Source organism: Scatophagus argus, chromosome 6, assembly GCF_020382885.2.
Source record: "Scatophagus argus isolate fScaArg1 chromosome 6, fScaArg1.pri, whole genome shotgun sequence".
Classification (NCBI taxonomy): domain Eukaryota; kingdom Metazoa; phylum Chordata; class Actinopteri; family Scatophagidae; genus Scatophagus; species Scatophagus argus.
In genome coordinates this window covers 491718-514930 of record NC_058498.1, presented here as the reverse complement: position 1 = coordinate 514930, position 23213 = coordinate 491718, and the positions used below count along the sequence as shown (strand labels likewise).

General features: G+C 49.5%; 2 protein-coding genes across 5 annotated transcripts in view; one reads left to right on the top strand and one right to left on the bottom strand.

Moving 5' to 3' along the window:
* The first annotated feature begins 322 nt into the window (after positions 1 to 322).
* Positions 323 to 17703, top strand: niban1a (niban apoptosis regulator 1a). Of its 3 annotated transcripts, XM_046391019.1 has the most exons (15): positions 323 to 489; positions 8417 to 8547; positions 8874 to 9002; positions 9093 to 9207; positions 11072 to 11236; positions 11657 to 11772; positions 12577 to 12681; positions 12797 to 12959; positions 13401 to 13588; positions 13926 to 14072; positions 14303 to 14413; positions 14584 to 14691; positions 15047 to 15158; positions 15245 to 15791; positions 15822 to 17703. In XM_046391019.1, the coding sequence occupies exons 1-15, from the start codon at positions 435 to 437 to the stop codon at positions 16525 to 16527; spliced, it is 2898 nt and encodes a 965-aa protein (XP_046246975.1). In that variant the 5' UTR covers positions 323 to 434; the 3' UTR covers positions 16528 to 17703. The 3 variants fall into 3 exon arrangements, with proteins under 3 accessions (XP_046246975.1, XP_046246974.1, XP_046246976.1); XM_046391018.1 differs by having other exon boundaries at positions 15245 to 17703; XM_046391020.1 differs by having other exon boundaries at positions 353 to 489; positions 8936 to 9002; positions 15245 to 17703.
* kifap3a (kinesin-associated protein 3a) overlaps positions 17528 to 23213 on the bottom strand; it is a 25169-nt gene continuing 19483 nt past the window's right edge. The window contains exons 20-21 of one of the 2 annotated variants that reach the window (XM_046391022.1): positions 18907 to 19022; positions 18309 to 18822 (exon numbers count right to left, since the gene is read on the bottom strand). In XM_046391022.1, coding sequence (XP_046246978.1) covers positions 18929 to 19022 — 94 coding nt within the window. In that variant the 3' untranslated portion in view covers positions 18309 to 18822; positions 18907 to 18928. Of the gene's footprint in view, positions 17667 to 18308; positions 18823 to 18906; positions 19023 to 23213 lie in introns of those variants that run through there. The other variant, XM_046391021.1, reaches the window with a different exon arrangement.

Genomic DNA, 23213 nt, shown 5'->3' with positions numbered 1-23213 from the left:
ACTTGATGGTCTTCATATATTTTGTGAAGTGATTACCAGATTAGTAGAAGTAAAACATGACAGGAACATAAGCACATGAGTTACATTAAACCTGCTGGTTGTTTGACGTGTTCACAGAGTGAAACCTGGACGGTAGACTGGTTCATTCCAGCCCTGACTGACCGACTGACTGACCGACTGACCGACTGATTGATTGATTGATTGACTGATTATCAGGCTCCTGGAAGATAAAAAAGTCATCGGTTTTTTTTTTCCTGAATGACTGACTCAGGAGGAGGAGGGACAACACGCCCTCCTCCCTCCCTCCTCCTCCTCCTCCTCCCTCCCTCCCTCCTCCTCCTCCTCCCTCCGCCCTCAGCTCCGCTCATCGATGTGACGCCGTCAGTACCTGAGGACTGAAGTGTACCTGTGGATCCTGTCCCGGCCGCAGCACTATGGGGATCTCCGCGTCCAGTCTACTGGATGAGACCAAAGCCAATTACATCAAAGGTAAAAAACAAAACAAAACCCGCCGACGTGTACGCGCCTCGTTCGCAGCCCGTCGCTTCGGTTCCCGGGAAACTCGGCGTCGTCTGTGCGCTTCGGGGGATCTCAGCTTCCGTCCCGGAGAGTCGGAAGGTGTTTGTGCTTCAGTCTGAGCCGCAGTCGTCCTCACGAAGCGGCGGACTCGTTTCGGCTGAACTTCAGAGACGTGAGTGTGAAACCGGTCCCGCCGGTTCCCTGCTCTCCCAGACCTTTTGTCTGACAGGTGATACTCTCAGGACGGGGACGTTCAGGCTGATCTCAGGCCACTCCTGACAAAAGAAAAGTGAGACGGGACAGAGTGCCAGGACCTGTTCCCCCTTTTGTCCCGTGTGTCCTCTGGAGCGGGGTGTGTCCCCGCACTGGGGACAAAAGATGCTTCTGCTGTGTTTACAGCGGCCAGGTGTTGTGCACGGACGGTGGCCTGCATGTGTCAACAGTCAGAAGTATTGGAGCAGGAAGCTGAAATGTTTGGTGACCCGCCGAAGCTTCTGAGACCAACAGTTTGGTTCCCCTGCAGTTTGTTTGGTGGCTGAAAAGCTGATTGGTCTGCAGAGATCACATCAGAGTTCTGCGTCCGTATGAGACGTGATGCGAGTCTCAGGACTGACTGGAGATGATGAGGCCAATCAGAGCAGGACGAATACCTGGAGGAAGGCCGACAGGTGAGCAGCTGTAGCTCCTGTCTGAAAACAGGATGGAGGCTGCTGGGGGTCACGTGATCAGCAGGTGGGTTCAGCGTTCGGTCAGTCCAGCAGCGAGTGCAGTGTGTGTCCTCCTTTGGCCTGACAGTGGCTGTGTTGTCTCTGCTGTTGCCACGGTAACGGGACACAGCATCACGTGTTTTAAGGTGAACAGTAAAAACCTTGTTGTGTTTATTAGTGTGCTTGTTGTTGTCACTGCTGGACGCAGCGGCGCAGCAGGCGTCCTCCACCCGCTGACTCTGGACACCAGCTTTCAGCCTGCTTATCTCCTGCAGCTCTGTGGAAGAGCAGACTTTAGGACACGCTTGGCCTCGTCAGTTTTTCCTGGCTGCTGACCTCAGAACAGCAGCGCTGCATCCATTTCTCGTGGTGAAGCAGTACAGTGTGAGTGTGTGGAGGGTGGAGGCCGGCTGTGTTGAATGGTCGTTTACTGGCTCGGGTGGATGCAGTGAGCCAGATGATTCACGAGCTGATGTCAGCTTTGGCGGAGACCGTGTTCAGACTGATGTCTCTTGTTCTCTCTCAGGTTGGACTTTTCCTGTGATTGTGACTGCTGAGGTGAAATATGATGGTGGAGAGCACTGACTCTGTTACTTTACAGACATAAGGAAAGTCTGTGGTCCTACCCCGCCCTCCACTGGGACGGACGGTCAGTCAGGCAGGGTGGAGCTGGACTGGGATTAAGACAACACGAAGCTGAGGGAAGATAAATGAATGAAGGACAAGATGTGGATAAACAGCGAGTGCACAGTAATGATGAATCACAGGAACAGACTGACTGTTCAGGCCCGAGGCTGCGGGGGTCACGTTTGACGGACTGCGGAGTCCCAGCTGCGGTCTGTCCCTGTGAGGCCGTGAACACGACACGCCGCTTGTTCATCTGAGCTTTAACGTCACCTCAATGGTGTGAGCAGAGCTGCTTCCTGTCGGGGCCTCAGCGCCCCTCTCATCAGGACCGTTCACTGACTCACGTTCAGGGAGGGCCAGCGAAGACCAGTCACACATCACTGCTGGTTTCCAACTGCTCAGAAGCACAATACCAGCATGTAAAGCGTTCAGTCTGTTCAGTTCACTCACCGTTAAAGTCCCGTGACGCCTGACAGGCGCGCCGCATTCGGTCCCTTCCTCTTAAAGCTTTTACAAAATGCTTTATGAGCTTCTTCTCTGCCTCTGTTGAAGCACTGCAGCCGACCTCCACCTGCCGATCGGTGGAGTGTGAGAAGGTCGGCAGGACTGGACTGTCTGATGGAGTCACAGTTTTGCATGTCATGTGTCTGTGAAGCACCTACCTGTGCAGGTGTGTGCGTGTGGTGCCTACGAGCTGTGAGCCGGTCTAATCTTAGTGGATTAAAACGGTTAAAAAAGGTGACACCTGAATGTGTCCCAGATGACCCTTTGGAACACAGGACTTATGGGTGGCAGCTGAAACACACTGTCTGTGTGTGTGTGTGTGTGTGTGTGTGTGTGTGTTCTCTGTAAATGGGACACGGTTCCAAAACTTTATAGTGACCTAAACTTCAGTAACGTGGCTGTAACAGCTGCAGAGGTTCTGGCCCTCCCCGTCTTTGTTTTGGCTGTCAGAGTGTCGTCCCTCATGCTGCGTCACTCTGCCTGCAGCTGCCATTACACAACACCTCAGACATTCAGAGGCTGTGAGATGTTTCCCCCTGCAGATCTGAATCTCTGCACAAAGAGAGGAAACTGCTGTTCCTGTTGTTTGCTGCCACTCTTCACACTGCACACTGAAAAACCTGCTGCACCTCAAACTGCTTTGAGCCGACAGACTCGTTCATATTGCTGAGACATCCCTGTGGGTTTAAATCTGTGTTAGGATGCAGCAGGAGGCAGGTGTGATTAGCTTAGCTTAGCATAAAGAGCAGTGGCAGAGGGAGACAGTCGGCCTGGCTCTGTCCACAGTCCAGAAACACCCAGCAGAGCCTGTAAAGCTCGTTAAACTCACAGAAGAGCAAACACACGCTCTGAGAATGTGTTAATCAGTGAGTGTTGGGTCTGCTGGACGGTGCATTTCTGAACCTAGGACACATGCTAAGCTAGGCTAACCATCGCCTCACTCTGAGGGAGAAGGCAGGGAAATGTATTTCTCCAACTGCTGCTCGGCCTCCATGTGTTCAGCTGAGTCACATGCAGTCCTGCATCTCCCACACCAGGATCTGGTTGTTCAGTCTTCCAGCTTCAGGTTGTGTTGGGTGTAAGAAGAAGAATCAGAATTACTTTATTGACAGCATATATATTTTTACATACACACACTGAATTCGTCTTCTGCATTTGACCCATCCTTAGTTGAACACACACATGCAACACCTGGCAAATTACATGCAGTGAAACACACACAGGAGCAGTGGGCAGCATCAAGCGCCCGGGGAGCATATTGGGGGGTGAAGTGTCTTGCTCAAGGGCACATCAGCCGGCTAATGGAGGGGGGGGGGGGGCATTTGTCGCATTAATCACTCCACCACACCCAAGTTTTTCCTGCCCATCCAGTGGGGGAATCAAACCGGTGACCCTCCGATCACAAGCCGCTTCTACAACCTCTAGGCTGCCCCCCGTAAACATGAGGAGTGGAGATGTGAAGGTCAGAGCGACACCTTGACAGGCGCCCTTTACGTCATCCAGGTGTGATGGTCAGACAGGCTCTGACAGACATGTGACTTCGTTGTTGTGTGTGAGGTGGAGCCGCATGAGGCCAGTAAAACCTGTCAGCTCGCATGTGACGGATGCTTACGGACGTGATGTTCTTCTGTGGAGTTTTAACCTTTACCTGAACGCGAACCACCATCTTTCCTTTATTTCAGGCATTTAATCACAATCAGGTGTCCAGCTGCCATCTTTGGTTTGCCTGGGCCTTCACCATCACCGGCGAACCCCTCAGCTGCCAGGGTACCACCTGGCCAGTAACATCCAATCATGTTCATGCAGGTGTGTCAGTGAAGCTGATACTTCTCATTGAGTTCTGTGTCCACACCTCTGTGGACTGAAATGGACTTGTTGGGTGTTGGTCTCTGGACAGCTGAGACGTCCACCTGACTAAAAGTGATCACTTTAAACTTCTTCACGACGCTCTTTGGGCCTTTTTACATGCACTTCATGTGTTCACGCTGAGTTCTCTGCATTCTTGTTCACTGAGTCATCACATGTTTGCATGTTAGTGTGTGTGAAAGCAGATGACATGTGTGGACATGTCTCTGTGGTTTACCTGCTGGACGTTTCACACTCCTCAAAGAAGATGAAAACAGCATTATCCTGTCCTGCCTCAGAATCCTGAAGGCATTAAAGGATCAGTTCACCGTTTTTTTCATCCCATGTCTTCTTCAGGGGATGGTTTCTGCTCATATGTTTAGTTATTTTCTACAGTGAAATTATTCAGCAGATGGCCTAACAGTGACGGCATTTCCTGTGAGGTCATTTTTGGCGTGAAGGTTGATCTTTTACTGACTCAGAGGGGTCCACTCGTGTTTAGTTGTCTTTTGGTTTCTGCTGAGGAGGTTTTGATTTGAGTCGAGTTTGTCAGCAGGATGACCACATAAACATGTTGAAAGTGATGAAAGACAAAAGAGAGATTATTAAAATGATGTCTGAACATTTTCATCAATAATCTGTACTTGTGCATTGCAGCGCCAGGCCACATTAAAACATCCAACATGTTGGACAACATGAGAATGAATTTGGAGGAGGAGCTCTGAGTGCGATTACCTCATTTTTCACTTTCAGCTGATGTGATTTAAAATTCTGGGGAAGATTTATGAAAGCTGTAAGAGCTTGCTTGAACTCGTGTTCAGGTGTTTTATCTCCTAACATGATAAATGTGGATGGGCAGGTCTTTCCAGTGACAAGGTTGTGTGTCTCCACTCATAGTTCACATACCAACACCGGCCTCTGCTGGAGGACCCGCCCGCCGCTTTGTCCTCATCCTCACTCGCTGACGTGTATAAAGAGTCGGCGTTTGCGGTGATCGGTGTGAACAGGAAGCCAGTTCTCCGACAGAAGCTTCCCTGAATGAGTTTGTTGACCAACAGTCAAAGAGAAATCCTTCACACCGCAGGATCCTCCTGTCGGTTCACAGCTGCGATCCACCGCACCAACTGTAGCTGCTAGCAGGGATCAGCCCACAGGTGTGGCTGTGCAGGTGTCATGTTCAGGTGCAGCAGCCGCGACGCACTGCACACAGTCGCTGTTGGTTCTCACTGTTTATTTCCTGTCCTGAGGCTCTCAGACATTTAGCTTCCTTAGAGACTCAGTGTTTAACCAGCAGGCTGTGTGAGGTCTACCATGGACCTGCTAAGAAAGGGGTTCTAGAAACAGAGAGGATGTACCCAGACCAGTGCATGCTGGGAAAGGCTCCTGCCCTGGACAGGCGGGTACAGACGCTGACCGTTGGGACATAACGAAACATCAAAATGTCCACAACACGCGTTCATCAATGGAGAGCCGTTTGTCTTTGTCTCAAGTGTTCAGGTGAGACACGTTTCAGTCCTCTTCTATCCCAAACCACCATGTTTACAGTCTGAAACACCCTCCAGCGGACGAACTCAGAGGAGGAGTCGCTGACTTCGAGTCAGTTCGAACAGAAAACGTGTGCGTCCCAGCTGGCAGACCCAGTCGGACCAAACCTCTTGGAAGCAGCTGAAGAAGAAAATGTGTTTTCTGCACAGGCTGTAAGATGAAACCTGCAGCTTCTCTGATCCTCCCTGAGTGGAAAAGGTGAACCTCCAACATGACGTGAGGCAGCATCAGGACTGGCTGCCCTTCTTTACATCCAGCATCTGTTTCATTGTCTTTCTTATTTGCCCTCAATGAATGAATGAATGAATGAGCCTTTTCAGAATTTGTAGCAGGTTGTCTGTTTTACTTCCATGCAGGTTTTTATATAACAACAGGAAGTGAAATTGAACCGACCCGTCAGCTGGACTGACCCGCAGGGCTGTGCGACCTGCTGGGAGGTTTGGGAGGTGCTTTGATCGAGCTGTTTCATTAAAATATTTAAGATGTCAAACCGTTCCCTGTCTCGCCGCCCCCTCCAGTGCTCCCGTCTCGTCAATCAACAGGATTAGATTTCAAATTGATGGTGTCCCCAAACTCAGAACTTGTGATGGACGTCTGACCAGCGGAATAAAACGTCCTCCATCAGGTCAGGAGAGGGAAGGTGGGAGCAGGATATCCACTCAGCTGATTGGTGGACAGACAGAAATAACCTTTTACTGACTGCATTGTTCATCATTGAGGAAAAAACAAGAAGGTCCCCTGAGATCTGAACAAACAGCCTGTGAACAACAGTCCTGTAAAATCCCCCCAGTCTTCGTCTCAGTGTGGCCCGAAGCGCCTGCTTTGGTCAAGTCAGAGAGTAGAAAGAAGTTTGTTGTTGTTCTTCTTCTTCTGGTTCCTGCAGTTTGAGCTTCACTGTGTTCGCGTACCTTGAAGAGGCGGAGCCTCACAGCATGACTTGTCAGCATGACATCACAGACAGTTTGGGGGCCAATTGTGGTCAAGTGTTCAGAGCACACGTGAATCGATTATTGATCAGATAAACAAATGGATTCTAATGTAAACTGAATGGCTTTTAACGGCTTTTCTGCATCAGTTAATGAGCCTTAATGGAGTTAATGACCTTGAAAAACAAAACAACTCCACAGCTGCTCCAAATTGGATGGTTTAAGAGGTTTTTAATGGGTTAAAATAAACTGTAATGGACTGTTGAAAGATTTACCACGCAGTGTTTTCACCTTAATGACAAATTAAAGTTACTGTTTAAGGCCCTGAAACTCAGCAGACAATCCATTAAAAATATCTGTAGTGTCAGCGTATTGCAGTCCTTTTCTTATAAAACAGAATAAGACGGTGCTGACGTCCACACGGACTGAAGCAGCAGCCTCATGTTGACCCACTGGAGGCAGGACGCGTCACTTGGAATCACCAGAAGACTTTGTGGACACTCAGCATCTCACTGAAGGGATTTCTTTTGTGTCCAGGTGAAGTGCTGTGTGAACGCGTCTTCTCCTGTGACTTTAACAGAGCCTGTGTGTGTGTGTGTGTGTGTGTGCGTGTGTGTGTGTGTGTGCTTTTCCTCAGAAAGTGAGTCCCTGTGCGTCAGGAATCTGGCCGGTTTAGCAGGAAATCTGAGAGGTTCTTTTTTTCTTGATGATGTGAATGTGTTGCCAGCAGGCGTAGGCTGAAGAACCACCGGAGGGACTGAGGGGGGAGACTTGGACAGAGACACACAGGCTGAATGTGGACTGCAGTGGGGTATGATCCAGATACAGCTCGGTTCCAGTGTGGGACCTTCTGCTGTTTGTCATCCAGGCTGCAGGAGGGATGGAAAATGAGCTTAAAGACGAGCTCGAACAAACAAAAAGCACTGAGCAGTCACAACGAGTTCATCTGCAGCTTCCTGATGAGTCTTACAGAAGTACAGGCTGAGGTTAGCCTAGCTTAGCACGAAGCCTGGAGGCAGTGTGAAACAGGAAATTATGAACTACGGGGCCGCAAATGATCGACCGATGAGGACTTTGAGGCATTTCCAGCAGTTTTTGTCAGATGATTGTGAAAACTGTCCACCGCAAGACAATGTTAACTGACTTAGGGCACAAGTTCCGACAAACCATGTCAAGATTTAAAGAAAGCCCCACCCCACCCCACAGGGTGTAAACCGGTCAGATGGGACAGTCAGGTCGCAGATGTCCCCTATCTGTCAGACTGGACATGATGATGAGGTTAGTGTGTCGTTAATCTAAAATGTTAAAAGGTGGGTTGGTGGAAACTTTCTACAGCGTGCTGCAGTGACACCTGGAGGAAAAGGTGGACGTGTTTCTGTCTTGGGTCCATCCAGCAGTTCCTCACGTGCTTTTGTTTTCTGAATGATTCTCGTTACCCTGAACACCGACACAGCACATTTATGTGGTTATCGTTCCCGAACGATTCATTCAGTTTGGACTCCACAGTTTTCCCCTGCTCACTCGCTGACTTCAGCTGACTACCTGCTGACTCACTTCCTGTCCAGCCTTTCGGCACTAACCTGATGTTTTGTGAGGCTGATTGTGCTGTGAGCAGAATCTGGTCTCAGCTGAGTACAAACATGGAGTCTGTGCTGGACTTTGTGCTTCATATTTCATCCTTTAACAGGACAATCGCAGCTTTTAAAGTGTTCCCGCCCTCTCGTTCCACCTGTCTTCCTGCAGATCGGGCCGAGGCTGAGCTGAAGGAGTTCAGTCCGTACTACAGGAAGCAGTTCTCCGTGGCTCGTTTCTCTCAGGTGGAGGATGACCTGGAGCAGCACAAAGAGCAGATCACGCAGCTGCTCATACAGAAGGTACCAGTCAGCAGCTGCACATTCACTCAGATGGAAGTTGGCCTGATAGACAACAATAAATCAGAACATATTAATGAAAAAGTCCTAACTGTCGTCCTGATCATCCAATCAGAACACGGCAGTAACTGAATTTACAGAAAGGTGAAGCGCAGGTATTTTCTCCTGCAGGCTTTATAAAAAGTGCTCAGAGCAGCAGGGACGAGGGACAGGACACGTGTCCTCTGATAGATTACATGAGCAGCTCCCTGCAGACAGAATTCAGAGGACAAAATCAGATTCTCGCCACATTTTTAGCAGTCTGTTCAGTGTGTGTGTATGTGGAGCAGGAGGCTCCTGAGGAGGCGGAGGTGCTGTACGAAGAAGGCGTCTTTTATTTTGACGACACCAGGAAGTGGAGGGAGCGCTATGTGGTGGTGAGAGCCAACTACAGCCTGGAGTGTCACGACAGCCTGGAGGTGAGCGCCAAACCGCCACGCTTGTTCGTTTTGTTTTGCGATTGTTTTCTCAACGTCTGTTCTCCTCCTTCTTCTTCTGTTGTCTCTCAGTCTTTTGTTAAAGGAGTTCCTCCACGCCAAAAGCTGCTGCCTACAGGGGGCGCCGTTCTGACCACAGAGGAGAAGTACATGTCCATGGTGGACAAGTGCTTTCCTGATGACACCAGTGAGTAGGAGAAGCAGTACATTTTGCTGACAGCACTTTGAATTCAGGACTCGTTCTGGAGTGTGTCAGACTGTGCTGCTGAGGCGTTTCAAACGTCCTGCAGGTCATCAGGACGGCTTCGGCCTATCAGCGGTCTGAATCGGACGAGCGTGGACTGAGTTCTGAGTTCGGCTGTTTGCACACAAACACGTGCTGAGTGTCTTTACCTGAGGGTTTTGTTCACCTGTGGGTTACAGATTACAAATCAATAAGTGATGAAGCTACACTCGTAACTCTGACTCACTCTCAGATTAACACTTCAAATATGTCATCAGGCGCCGTGAGAGGCAAAGGAGGAAGACAGTTCCTGGTGATCTAATTGATTTCAATTTAAATGAAATCAATTTAAATTGTTTATATCCATGAAAGTTTTGGCAGGCGATTATTTTGCTGTCAGGTTGTTTGGTGTTGCTGCTTGATTAGACTGTGTGTTGAATCCTAAAGAGAAGAGAATCTTCAACGGTAAACTTAACAAAGCTTAAAGCAGCTCAGGTGGGAGTCTGGGGAGGAAAGACTGAAGTGCAAAGCAGGATTTAAATAACACAAACAGCAACTTTGAGATCAAATATAGTTGAAATTCTTCGACTTCCTTGCCCACAGGCAGTGGGTGTCTGATAGCACGCATTTTCGGTGGAATATTCCTTTAATCACACCATGTCGTCACAGGCATGTTTGGACTGGCTCTGCCGTGGACTCTTCTCAGTGTATTTCCAACAAAAAGCTTCCATGTGAAACAGACTGCATAACCCAACACCTCCTTCAGAGCAGGTTACTCACCTGGATTAACCTGCGCCAGCACACCTGATCCCACCCCGCCTGTTTCACAACTGTGTTTAAAGGGTCACTTTCACTTATTTTTCACCCTGGACTGGTTTTTGTTTCTTGTTCTTTTTCCCCATTTGATGTTTTTGTGTCTAATGGGGATGAAAATTTTTGAAAGCGGTCCTCTTTGAGCACCGCAGCCGTGAAACTGGCTGCAAACCATCAGACCACATCCTCTGACGGTCCCTGTTTTGTCCGATCGTCATTCCAAGAGTCTGACAACATTATGGGCAGGATCCCGGCACAGACAGCCCCCCTTCTGAATAGAAACAGCTGCCACATTGCTCTCGCCAAATCAGTCCCACTCCATTTACAGATTCATAATTTTATCTTTGTAGACGAAAGAACAAAACTGCACACTGTTCCCACAATCACCAACTCTGGGTTTTGGTTTGGTCCAAATAAACCTTTAGTTCAGCATGTTAGCTGTGAAAATGTCCTGGCTGCTCCTCTGATGTCTTCATATCTCCCAGCTCATGTCCTCTGAGCGTCTCCAGATCAAACTGCATAAGACTCCAGTATCTGACTGATTTTGTTTCGGGAGCTCGCACCGTCACGCTGCCAGCTGACCTCAGGGGCTTTTTATTCAACTTCATCTGCTTTAGTGGGTCACCGAGTGGAACGAAGAGCTCGCTGTCACTCAGCCACCGACACCGTGAGGGAGAACGATGATGAATGCACAAGTTAAATAACGGCTTTAATTTCCACATCGCTCCGCTGTAACCTGTCTTTAACACACAGAGTAACCAACAATCAGCTCTCCAAACTGACGCCTGTTTCAGCCCTCTCACCAGTTTGAGAGGTTTTCTGTCTGACCTGATGACGGTGTAACTGAAGTCACCAGGATTCAGCCTCAGCAGAACATCAAGCCCAATAGCATTTAGTGATTTGGTCTCAAACCGTCCAAACGTTAGGACAACGTGAGGAAAACTCTGGACCGGTCTCGTCGTTCAGCTCGGTGTTGACCACCAGCTGACCTTCGTCTTGATATTTTCTGTTTCAGACGTGAAGGAGGACTTTGCTCCTCCTCTGTCAGGGATGCCCGGACAGTTTCCTGTGTACCTGCGCCTGCCCTACAGGAGAGACTCCTACTTCTGCTTCAGACAGCAGGCCAAACAGGAAGCCTTCCTGTCCATGCTGTCGGACTGCATCAGACACCAGAACCAAGGTGAGACCGCAGACAGACAAGAGAGACGAAAACCTTCTCCTGCTACGACGATACAGTAAAGAACCTGAGAAATACAACCACAGCAGCTTTTCTTTTCCACCACTTGATATTCTGAGGAAACCGAGTAAAAAATGATTCATAGCAGACAGTCACTAATGAGCTGCTGTCTTCTGTCAGAGACACGACAGGATAAGACTTCAGTTTGTATTGTGTCACATGAACCACTTTCGACAGTTGCCATGACAACACACTCGCCGCGCCAGCCCTTCACGACGGCGCAGTTAAAGCTCGACATTGAATTCAGATGATCACCGTGACAGTGAACACACACTGAAGCCTGATTCTTATGCATTCTGTGATTTGTCCCTAATGGACAACATGCCGATGCGTGTGTTGTCTTCGTGTCTTCCTCTCTGGCAGACTTCCTGAAGAAGACGACGTGTGAAGTGCAGGCCTTCCTCAAAGCCATCCAGCTCTACAGACAGGACAGAGACCAGTTCGAGGCCTGGGACATGCTGATAGGAAGTGATGTCAGGGTACGTCCCGCATTTGCATGATGGGCACCAGAGTCGGATTTCAGACTCGTTTGCTTCCTCTCAGCTGCTTTGTGAGCGTGTTGACTGAGCAGACGTGAGGAGGAGAGGAGCTTTTGTCTCCGTCCTCCTCACACTCGTCTTTCTGCTTCTCTCTGCTGCGCTGCTCCCTCCCTCCAACATAATGGCAGCACTGAGTCGTTGTTCGCTCACACTGTGTTTGTTCAGAGGAAGCCACACACACACGCACACACACACACACACACCATTTACACTCAGCTTGTTTTAGCTGTAAGTCAGACATTTCCTGTTGTTTCTGTTCAAAGTGTGCTGTTCATACAAAATACATACCAAAGGCATTGTTTTCCTTGCACATAGCTGTCGGCTGACACACACACACACACACACACACACACACCCCCTCGTGTCTGCGAGTCAGTGGTGAGAAATGAAAGGAATGAGTGAAATGCTGGGCAGAGATAACATGAACAGTTTGACCAGGTTTTATGGCAGATCCTTAATCAACTTGTGCGTGCGTGTGTGCGTGCGTGCGTGTGTGTGTGTGTGTGCGTAGGCTGTTCAGACTTACATGTTTGGTGATCATTTAAAAATCTGTCCAGGCTGCAGCTTCTTCAGTGTGTTGGTTTGCTGTCAGGACACAGAGGAATATTTTACTGTGCTTGAGAACACTTCTGGATTTTAACTAAAATATCTAAACTGCACTTTTTACACCATTTAGTAGTTAGATCAGCAATCTGAGACAGTTTAAAGGCCAAGTGAAGGGAATGACTGCAGTTGTGTTTGCAGGTGATGGGAAACCTGGTGATGGAGCAGCTGCTGCCGTCTCTTGAGAAGGACATGCTGCCTCGCCTCAAAGCCAAGAAGACGGAGAAGAAGAGGGTCTGGTTTGCTGTGAGTCACATCTGAAGACGCTGCTGCTTCTCTTAGCTAAACGTGAAGGGAAGTGCATTCAGGCCGTTTCCTGCATCATGGCTGTGCACAAGCAGTTTGTTTCTGATGTGTCCAGACGCTGGAGGCGGCCTACATCCTGGTCCAGGAGCACCTGTTGGAGGGACTTTCAGAGCTGAAGGAGGCGTGTCGAGCGTCGGCCCGGCAGCAGGAGGTCCTGATCCACTCCGACATGGACCAGATCGTGGAGTCCAGACGGCAGCTGGAGGAGAAAGTCCGAGGTAACGAGGGGAGAGGAGGGGCTCTGGGAAAGATTTTCAACAGACAGACATAAGCAGACATTCTTTCTGTCAGGCTCCTAAAGCTCCTAAAGTTTGTCTGCTTCTGTTTCATAAATCATCATTGTGGCGTTCAGTCTGATATTAAAGCTTCCTGTAAATGGATGTTTGTACTGTAATCAACGTGTTCAGGGGTGAGCAGATAAAGACTGAATTTTAATTTGTGGGTGAACTGCTCCTTTAAGGTTATAGTTGAGCTGTGAAATCTGCAGACAAGCAGCTTTACCGTCAGATGTCAGGTGTCTCATGTTCACCTGCAGGTACCTCGGCGAACCTGTGTGCGCTGGTCTGAAGTCTGTGAGGTCACACTCGGTTTTCTGTGCGTGTCTTCGGTTCACACAGCATCAGCAGTAGGTTCAGGGTTCGTCTTCTTCTCTCCTCCAGCCAAGGTGTCGGAGCCGGCAGAGAAGCTGTGCTCCGAGCGTGTCCAGCCGTACCTGGCCTCAGTGCTGGAGGAACTCATGCAGCCAATCAGCTCCGGCTTCCAGGAGGGACGCCAGCTGAGTCAAAGTCTGATGGACCAGGTGTGCCAAGACATCCTGCCGCAAGGAAACGACGAGCAGCTGAAAAGGGTCTGTCCATCATAAATGTGCTCCTCTGATGTGTTTCTGATGTTCCGCAGGTTGTAGAACGAATCGATGCGAAAGTTAGCTGTTAGCTGCAGCCTGGAGACACTCTGTGCCACAGTCTGACTGCTGTCACTGCACTCGGCCACAGGCAGACCTGCTGCGTGGCCTCAGTTTAGACGAACCAAATCCAGCTGTGAACTCCTGCCAGCTCCTCCATTACCGACTGAGGAACACAGCAACCTGGAACGTCACCTCCTGCTGTTAGATTCATGTGAACGCAATACAGACCGAGGCGCTGAAGGGCACCATCTGTTGTTTCACCCTCCTCTCTGTCTGGCAGGCTCTGGCTGACATGGCGAGGCCCAACCTGCTGAGCTGCTACCAGAAGATCGGCACCCTGCAGGACAAAGTGCAGCAGCTGCAGGACAGATTTGGTTTCTCGAACATCACTGGCGTGATTCACAGCGCCCAGATCGACCTGCAGCAGGTAGACGGCTCTCACACACACACACACACACACACACACACACAGAGTGGGCGGAGGAATCATTTGATCTGCCAACATTTATGACACACTTGTGGTTGTAATGTTTCAGCCATTGACTCAGATCTCAGCTGTGTGAATCAGATGTGCTTCACGCTGTTACACACTCTGCATCTGGTTGATTAAAGAGCTGTCTCATCACGTGTGTGTGTGTGCGTGTGTGTGTGTTTCAGCTCATTGAAAACGCTGCGTACACGTTCAAGCAGCTGCTCTATAAAGCCATCCAGGACAACCCAGAAAACGCCGGCTCTGCCATCGAAAAGGCCGAACTCAGAGTGCTCAAGGTCAGATAACACAAAGTCACGAGGTTCAATCAGTCTGGGTGGTCTTGACACTTTAACAGAGACCGTCCACCGCTCCACCGTCTCTTCATCATTTTGACTTTGTATGACTGAGACTCAGATGGTAAAATAACAGGGCGACAGACTGAGTTCACTCTCTGTGTTTTCTGCAGCAATACGACTATGACAGCAGCACGGTGAGGAAGAGGATCTCCCAGGAGGCTCTCGTTGCCATCACTCTGCCCTTCATCAAGAAGAACCTGGCCCCCATCTGCAAAACCGTCAGTCCGCACACACACACACACACACACAGGACTCGGAGGGCATGTGATTAGTCAGGTACCTGTTTAGTGGATGGAAAGAAGGTGATTTAGATGAGAAGATGAGTTATTCTGATACTGGATGAATCGTCATTTTAAAGTAAAAAGATCAAACTACTGCTGCTTCCAGCTTCTTAAATGTCAGATTTTGCTTCTTTTCTTCTGTCTTTAACTGTAACTGAAGAGTCCTTGGGGTTTGGACTGTTGTTGGACAAAAGAAGCAACTTGAATACAAGACTTTGGACTCAATCATGAATGTAAAATGTCAGATGAATCAATAATGAAAGTAATCATCAGTTTGTCTCCGTCTGTCCAGGAGCTTCAGGGTCTTGACCAGTTCATCGATGCTGATCACTCCAACTTCATCCACATTGAGAACGTTTATGAGAGCATCCTCCTGCAAACTCTAGACAAGGAGGTCACCAAAGGTACGACAGGGCTCTGATCTCTCTCACACACACACACACACACACACAGCTGCTCTAATCCTTCTCGTTACGTTCTTGTCCTGCAGTGGTGAAGGAGGCAGCGAGCCTGCAGAAATACAACCTGTTCACAGACAGCAGGGACCTGCTTAGTCAGTCCAGCCACTCCAGCCTGTCCTCACCATCCGTCTCCACTCCAAGCAGCCCTGCCATGACGCTTGCCTCCCCCACTAAGACTTCCCTTCAGCTGCAGCCTCCCCCTCCTCCTGTGCTCCACAGTCTCTCGTCCACAGCCCAGGAGAAAGCGAACGGTGAGTTGCAGAGTGAAGCGTCGACAGGCGTGGCAGTCATCGAGACGCCTCTGGGGAAGGCCGAGCCAAAGGAGACAACTCGGAGCGCTGCTGTCGGTCAGGAGGTACCAACGCTCAAAGCAGAAAATGTCGTCCACACTGTGACGGCCGAAGCAGACACACCTGCCGCACTTCAGACAGCAGCTTTAGCAGAGTCAACCAACCAGAGTGCGAAACAGGAAGTAAAGATAAAAGCAGCTCCAGAGACTGTGATCCAAGAGGAAGTGATTTCTGTCCAAACGGAACAAGCCGCGGCGGATGTTGAGCCTCAGCTGCACGGTGCAGATGCTCCGAAAGCAGCAGAAATCTCCAGTGTTGTAGAAAGCATACAGACAGATGCAGAAGCTCCTGAACCAAGTCCGGATTCTACAGATGAAGTGGTAAACACCTCAGCAGAGGGTACTGATCCCCAAACTGCAGCCGGCAGTGAAGATAAGACGCACTGTGAGAGCTCAGACATCAAGTCAGAGGCTCCCTCTGCTGGTCAAACACCTGAACTCACACCTGCGGACACCAGCCTTGACCTGAAGCCAGAGGAAGCAGCAGAAACAGTTAGCGTCTCAGACCCAAATTCTCTGGATGTGTCAGTAGGAAGCGAGTCGGCTCCCTCAGATGTGGAGTCCATGGAGGAAGTCAAAGACACACAGAGCAGCGAGGAAGAAATGTCGACTACCTCTGATGTCGTGGAGGACAAGGCTAACCTCACTAAATCACCTGTGAGCTCAGATGATCCCGCTGAACACTCAACGGCAAGCGACGAGCCGGCTCCTCGGGTCCAGACAAAAGCTGTGGGCGAGGACGGCGGCGTAGGTGGGGACATCGAGGCGGGAGCGAGTGTTGAGCCATCAGAGGAGGTGGCAGCAGCCTCTCAATCTCCTGTGCCCGCAGGAGAAGAAACCCCGTCTAGCCCTGAGGCCCAGCCCCTGGACTCCGTCAAGGAGATCCGAGACCTGGTGGTGGAAGTGATCGAGGTGGAAGAGCTGGTGCAGCGTTACCCCGATGGAGTTCCAAAAGAGGAGTGAAGCATCCCAATGAGCTGCAGCTTCACCGTTCGGTCTCCTGAAGGGACAGTGAAACAGAAGCTTCCGCCGCCACAAAGAAACACAAAGACGGAAACAAACGCGAAAGCTTCCGGGAACTTTTCAACACATATGCATGAAGTTATTTATACACATCATTTAAACACAGCAACATGAAACCAACAGGTCGGGTTCGTCCAGAGACGGCACGTCTTCACACACTGCGGGCTGGAAGCCGAGGGAAACGGCTGGTGTGGCCCTCAGATGTATTTTACTGTTACTGCATCGACATGTAAGCGGCATGTCGTCGAGGTGCGTCTCAGGTTAATCTGAGTCATCAGTCCAGTCATCAGTCCAAGCCATTTCATGCTCGGGAAGGTAACAAGTCTGTTTCCCTCTGAATGACACGAAGTGACCTCAGAATTCAGTTCTGCATCTCCACCCGGCACCGAACTCCACCCAAAAGCACAGCCCGAGGACTTTACATTTCTGCTTGTGTTCACTTAAACAGAGAAGACATGTTAACCCATCAGCTTACAGAACGAGTAACGAAGGCCAACTGTTGCAATTCAACACACTCAACTGGCTGTAAAGTGCTGACTGTGCTGGACACACTGCAGGGGCGTAGAACCACAGACGCCGACTGATGGCCCCACGTCAGCGGAGTGTCGGCCTGGCGTGTCTGGGTCCTGACAGGTTTGTTCAGCTTTGGACTGAACCAGGCTAGCTGTGTCCCTCCGCTTCCAGTCCTGAATCCAGCTCTGTAACAATCACACGCACGAGTCGAATCTGTGTCGAAATGAATTTAGAAATCAGATATTGGAATCTATTGGACCGCTGTTCAGTGGATCAATACCATTCAAACTAAAGCTGTGCTGTAGGAACAATTTATTTCTCATTCATGTGATTTTATCTCAAAAAAAGTAGCTCATCAAAGTGCCTCCAGTCACATGACAACAGAAACCTGCCTTTGTCACGTGGATGCGGTTGCCGTAGAGACGGGTCAGAGTCTAAACACCTGTGCTGTAGCATCGTGAGTGCCTTTTACCTGTGTGGAGCGTCTGATAGAGACGTGGTTAGTGAGACAGTCTGCAGTGAGGACCACAGAGTGTCCACAGGGTGAATGTGGATTCATGGAAACACTGTGTGGAGACATAAATAATAAAACATGTAATCAAACACGCTCGGCTCTCTGCTTTCACTGCTGGGAAGACAACACACCCAGTGCATGTTTACATCTGCCAACAGAACAAACACAGCACAATGCTTTGATTATTTATTTATGGTCCACAACATGTCTATAAACCAGTCACAGGCACATAATCCAACATGTGTGATACGTTAGATACATCTGAAATATTGCACCACAGAAGAAGAAGCTCAGATTTCAGCAGGCGAGCGGCGCTCCAGGCACATCGAGGACAACATGAAGAGAAATGCGGCACATTCTGTAACATTTGTTCACATTGAAATCACATTGTAAAGATAAGCAGTTTCTTCTTTTCCTCCTGGAGATGAATAAAGTCATTTATCTATCACACTACATTCACAGAAACAAACGAGTTCATTATGCACACTGATCTGATACAACCCACAGCTTCAGTGTGTGTGTGTGTGCACAAATGAAAATAACAATCACGCTTTATCTTATGGGCCCTAAGAGGTTATTCGGTCTAATCAGTTTTTAAAAGGCTGTGATGTCTTAAAGAAAAGCTTCATTTCAGTCCAAATGAATGTTTACCAACTCGTCGTTTCTTGCTGGAAACCGAGTTCGACCTGCTGTCCAGTGGGAAAGCTAATTTATTCCAGTGTTCCAGACCTGTTAGCACAAAGAGGGACCAAAGCATCCTTAGGCAGAGTTACATGACACAGCCACGTGTTGCATGATGCACAAGTCAGTGGTTTCCAACATGTGGGGGGTGGCCCTCTCAGGGACACAAGATAAACGAGAGAGGTCTCAAACTGAGGAGACTTTCTTCTCCTCCAGAGACTCGAGAAGTCCTTCCAACAACCTGAGACAGAAAACATTCGGTTTCTGGTTGAAGATGATGACCCGTGACAAAGCTGGGAACCACTGAGCCGCACTGCAGCCCGTGACGCGGACCGGTTCACAGAGGACAAGTCTGTTAGTAACACTCGAGTAGGGACACGAGGCAGACTCGGACACAAACACAGTTCAGCAACGCCTACGTTAAACTCTTATTCACGAATTCATCTCAACATGTGCGAGTTTTCCCTGAATTCAAAGAGGACAGAAGACTTTTGGTGCTGCATCAACAAAAAGGAAAGTGACGCTGAGTGTGTGACTAAGTGATGGTTAAGATGATAATGCCCTCCTGTGACGACACGGTGACGGCGCTCGTCCACGGAGGAGACACTGTGTGTGATGTGTGAGAGCTTCTGTTTACCGGGAGGCAGCGCTGTAGAAAAACTGATCGTCAGGGCGGAAGCCGTAGGCGCTGACGGCTCGATCCGCCGGGACAAAGTGCTCCGACACACTGGCAGGACAGAAGAGAGGACATTCACTCACTTAATACTAACTACACACAAGCTAAACACGCTAAACAGAAGATAAACTGAACAAGTAACTCAGCAAAGACAACACAATCAAACTGATCCAAATGAAACGAACGTCGACAGTAAAACTCAGCACTAAAACAACAACAAAGTACAAAGAATAAACAAATAAAAAGCTACAGCATCTGCTCAGTCAAAGTGTGAAGTTCTCTGTTCAACGCGCATCAGATGTTTGACACGATTCATCGATTATCATGACAGGTGGCGACTAATTTCCGATTACTGGGATTCAAAATCTGTTGGACAAAGTGCAAGCAGCACATTAATGATCACACTGACTGGTTGTCCACATGATGCAATATTACAAAGAGAGGAAGTTCAGGTTCAAAACTGAGGGACATGTTTGTGTAGTGACACACCACCAGGTGGAGCTCTGAGACCGGCCATGAGTCCAGACCCCCACCCCACCCCAGGGCCAAACCTCTCACTCACTCACAGCACGGGATGAAAAAGCCCCTCATAAAAAGCGAGTGGAATATTAACGTGTCCTGATGCAGGTGTTGGACGTCCACAGTGAGTGTGTGAGTTACACACTGCTCATGGCTGCAGGGGTAAACAGCACAGCAGCCAAGCCATAAAAACCAGAGAGATGTCAAAACACAACGGCGTGACGAGGGCGGAGGCTGACGGCCAAACCCCGAGGACCTGGTCGCCCTCCGCCCAGCTGCAGGGGCCTGTCGAGGGGGACGGTAAAAGGACTGCGTCCACACCGTATAAATCAGTCACTGTGTGGATGCGGAGACGGAGGGCGGGGGCCGATTTCACGCTCCATCTTCTGACCAGCTGCTGGGTGTTTGTGTCGGGGGGGGGGGGGGTTCAGGACGGGACGGCTGACGGATAGACCGGAATCTGATGGATGACACCACAGCGCACACGTCCTCAGTGAGGGAGTGCGAGCTGACCGGCCCGTCCTCCTCTCACAGCCTTCTAAAATACGAGCTGTTTGCTTTGCCCCTGCAAGCGCCTATAATGACGTGTTGTTTTTAGCCAAATCACTTCCAGCGATCAGTTACACAGCTTGGAGCAAAGCCCCTCCTCCTCCCCCTCTCTGTTTTGCCTTTGCCCCCTGCAGCCCCCCCAGCCCACAGCCACTCCCTCCTCCCCCGGCAGAAATATGTCTTTTTCCTCTCCGCACGCTATGGCTGTCAGGGGGGATTTGAGAGTGAGGCTAAAGGAGGCAGGATGAAGGCTGGAGCTCTGAGTCACTTCGTTCCCCTGCCTGCAAGTTTCTGTGGCCGACAGGCTACGGTCAGACCCGACGGGTCCCGATGCACGAGGCTCACCGAGTCCAGGACGGACTCATCTCCATCTCCATCTCATCTCCATCCCGCTATGCTTTGTTGCAATCAGGGCTGCAGCTAATGAGATTTTTCATTATCAGTCAAAGTGCTCAGTATTTTCATGAACTGGTTTGACCCTCCATCCATCCATTTTCTATACCGCTTATCCGAGCTGGAGCCTATCCCAGCTGACTACGGGCGAGAGGCGGGGTTCACCCTGGACTGGTCGCCAGTCCAGTCCAACACACAAGGACAGACAACCACACACTCTCACACCTAGGGGCAATGTCTTAGACCAATTAAACCTATTAGTTAGACCAATTAACCTAATGTGCATGTTTTGGTATTGTGGGAGGAAGCCGGAGAACCCGGAGAAAACCCACGCAGGCACAGGGAGAACATGCAAACTCCACACAGAAGGGCCCAGACCGGGATTCGAACCTGGAACAGGGTTTGGCCGTCAGCCTCGACAGTGCTAACCACTGCACCACCGTGCCCTCCCTGGTTTGACTATAAAATATCAAAAACTAAAAGCGTGAGAAGAAACCATCATGAATTAAATGTGCTGAACACGCTGACTCCTTGTCACTGATTGGTTAAGTCTACAGGTAGTGACCAGGTGCAGCTCAGTGTCGCTCTCCTTCTCACACTGCTTTGTGGGAACAGTTTTAAAGAGCTAAAGTTTGTGAAAATCCCCATAAAAAGGGAGAGATTAAGAACTGTGTCTGACCTGAGTTGGTTTTTTGTGTCTCCTGTCCTGTTAATCCTGCAGGTGAGGTGATCAGGTGTGTAATCTGACAGGTGTGAAGGCAGCGTCAGAGCCACACTAACTGTTTTCCCTCAAGCTCAAAGCTAACGCCATAAAACCTACACAAACGCAGCGATTTACAAAAACAAAGAGATCACAACCAGAGGCAGACTGTGCAGAACTGAAGATGATCATTTCATTTTAATTTCCGTGTGCGGGAATCAAATCAGGACGTGACGTGAGGTCACGTGAGGTCACGTGACGTTTCCCGCCTGAGACGTGACACAGCTGCCGTCAGCTGATGTTTCTGCTCACGAAAGCACGCCAATTAACGCGTTGGCCGCCTCCTTCACTTCGCAGACAAAACGAAGAGGTGGAGGTTGAGGGCCACTGAGACAAGGGCCCGAGTGTTCCCAGTTTGGCCCCAGAGGAGCGTCTGCACGTCCTGTCCCACAGAGGACATTCCTCACTAGTGAACAGGAAAGGGAATCAGGCCTTTTTCCTCCCCGGCTGTGACCCTTTGCAGGGCCCCTGGCCGGGCCCCACTTTGATCTCTCCCCGCTGTCACCGCTCAGGTTACCGCACTCCCACCACCACCTCCACCTCCCGCCAGTGTACCTCCACCCCTCACCTGACTGTGACGGCGTCCTGCTTTTCCCTCTCTTCCTTTATTTGTACCTCACCTCACTCCCCGACGCCGCATTGCATCCTCACAAAGCGCTCATTGATTCCCCTGCTGACGCGTCCCCCTGGTCTCACACTGTTGGACATGTCCCTGACCAAAGCACTGTGGGACGTCTGCCACTCTGTCCTTACACAGCAAAGTTTAATCTGAACAGGACTCAACCTTTTGGAGACAACATTTAGCATTAAGATGAGTTTCCAAAATCAGTTTTGAAAATATTCAGGATGTAAACATTTTTGATAAGGAGCTCTTAAATTGAGTGAGTAAGAACCAGTAAACAACAAGTGAGTACAGCTGAGACATACATTAAGTGGTTTCGACACGGGCCATAAAACCGGGACGTCCCGACACGTCCGGACCGTGGATCCGCACAGGGAGCAGCTGGTTACAGCTCCGTTCACCCCTCTGAAAGCTGCTAAGTGTGGCATGAAGCCAGAAAAGGAAATCAGACTTTCCAAATGGATCAAAGTCTGAAGGATTCACTTTGTGAGCTGTGACGTTCAAAAAAATGGGTCACACTGTGAAATGTACTGAAAGAAGTAGAACAAGAGGAACATTATGAACATTTAATACATCTATCAACAATACAACCAGACGCTGGATTTTTAACATTCTGATCATGGTGTACTGTAGTATTTGTTTTTTAACACAAAGCACAGGACAAGGCTCTGACTGGGTTTATACTGTGATTCCAGCCACTGCACTTCCTGAGCTGCAGCTGCTTTAACGATGACAAGTCGGCCTGATGGACTGATTTCCGTGCAAAGCGAAGACTAATCTGCTTTCCTGTGCTGAACTTTCTTCTTCTGCACAAGCTCTGGTCGCCGTGTGGCTCTTTAATAACGCGGGTATAAAAGCTCGTTCTGATGCCGATGCTGATGACAGTGACTGCAGAGTGTTGGGTCCATTTTAAAAGGCCACATTCACACCATGTTTCACACATAGTTTAAAATAAGTGGCGGGGCTGGCTTTGATTATTATGTTAACCTGGATCACTCAGAGTACAGCGGCCAAATTAAAACAGTCTCACAGACGCCGACTCCCCCGGCGCTCTCAGTATATTTAAACGGTATCAGTTACAAAGTCGAGGGAGCGAGAAGCGAGTGACAGAAAGAGAAAAGAATGAGAGCAAAAACAGACAGTAAAGAAAAGAGTGAAGGGATTTCTTTCTCTGACTGTCGTGGATTCAGACGCTCGCAGTCGGCCTCTCAACAGCAGCCAAACTAAACATTCCTGCCGGCCGGGGGGAGGCAAAGAAAAAAATCCATCAACCCGAGCTTTATCGCACGCAAGGAGACGTTTGATAAAAAATAAGACAAATTACTCACAATAAACTTTCCGTTTCCTCAACTATTCATCATCCCGGCAGCAAATCGAATCAGCTCGATGCCGGGACTAA